This window comes from Sinocyclocheilus grahami, unplaced genomic scaffold (assembly GCF_001515645.1).
Source record: "Sinocyclocheilus grahami isolate Dianchi unplaced genomic scaffold, SAMN03320097.WGS_v1.1 scaffold1606.1, whole genome shotgun sequence".
NCBI lineage: Eukaryota > Metazoa > Chordata > Actinopteri > Cypriniformes > Cyprinidae > Sinocyclocheilus > Sinocyclocheilus grahami.
Genome location: NW_015506785.1, coordinates 191,644 through 192,311, shown reverse-complemented (window position 1 = coordinate 192,311; position 668 = coordinate 191,644). Strand labels below are relative to the sequence as shown.

Sequence of the window (668 nt, the reverse complement as noted above, 5' to 3'; positions counted from 1 at the left end):
TTTTTTAAACCTGCTTTTCTTCAATAATTTGACAGTTCGTTCAGAAATGTAAGGCCGAGAGTGTAACGTCATGTGCTGATATGATTAGTGTTGTTGTTCTTGTTAGTACACCATGCTCTCTGGCCAAGTTCCGTTCCAGAGTGAGAAGAAAGGAATGACGTCATCGCACGCAGCTGACATCATGCACAAGATCAAAGAGGGAGATTTCTCATTGGACGGGGAAGCCTGGAGGGGCGTGTCTGAAGAGGCCAAAGATTTAGTGAGAGGTACTTGCACTGAAACAATCGAAACTTGCTCGAGTGCTGAACAATCTTAGTCCAAGGGAGGGCTGGATAATGCCATCATCGTAAATATACTAGTTATTATACAAGTTACAATATTATACAAGTTAGAATAACCTCCAACGTAAGATGTTAAATTAATGCATTGGGTTGTTTGAAATTAATTGTTGTATTTGAGCATTAGAACATAAAACTAGCTACATATAATACATATTATTACTTACTATTAGAGATGTGCTCTGATGTGACAGCACTGAACAAAAAACGTATGCAATGAATACAGAACTGTTTTTAATTTTAAAATTACAGCATAGTTATTGTAGCATTTGGCACATGCAATCACCCATAAATAAGATGCTTTTACTCTAGCAGCACACACACACACAC

At 37.6% G+C, this 668-nt stretch overlaps 1 protein-coding gene across 1 annotated transcript in view; it reads left to right on the top strand.

Annotated features, from left to right (window-relative positions):
• The window catches only part of LOC107571514 (ribosomal protein S6 kinase alpha-4-like), a 30,731-nt gene that overhangs the window by 19,067 nt on the left and 10,996 nt on the right, over positions 1-668 (top strand). The window contains exon 12 of the mRNA XM_016257832.1: positions 107-266. Within this exon, the coding sequence (XP_016113318.1) occupies positions 107-266 (160 nt within the window). The remainder of the gene's footprint in view (positions 1-106; positions 267-668) is intronic.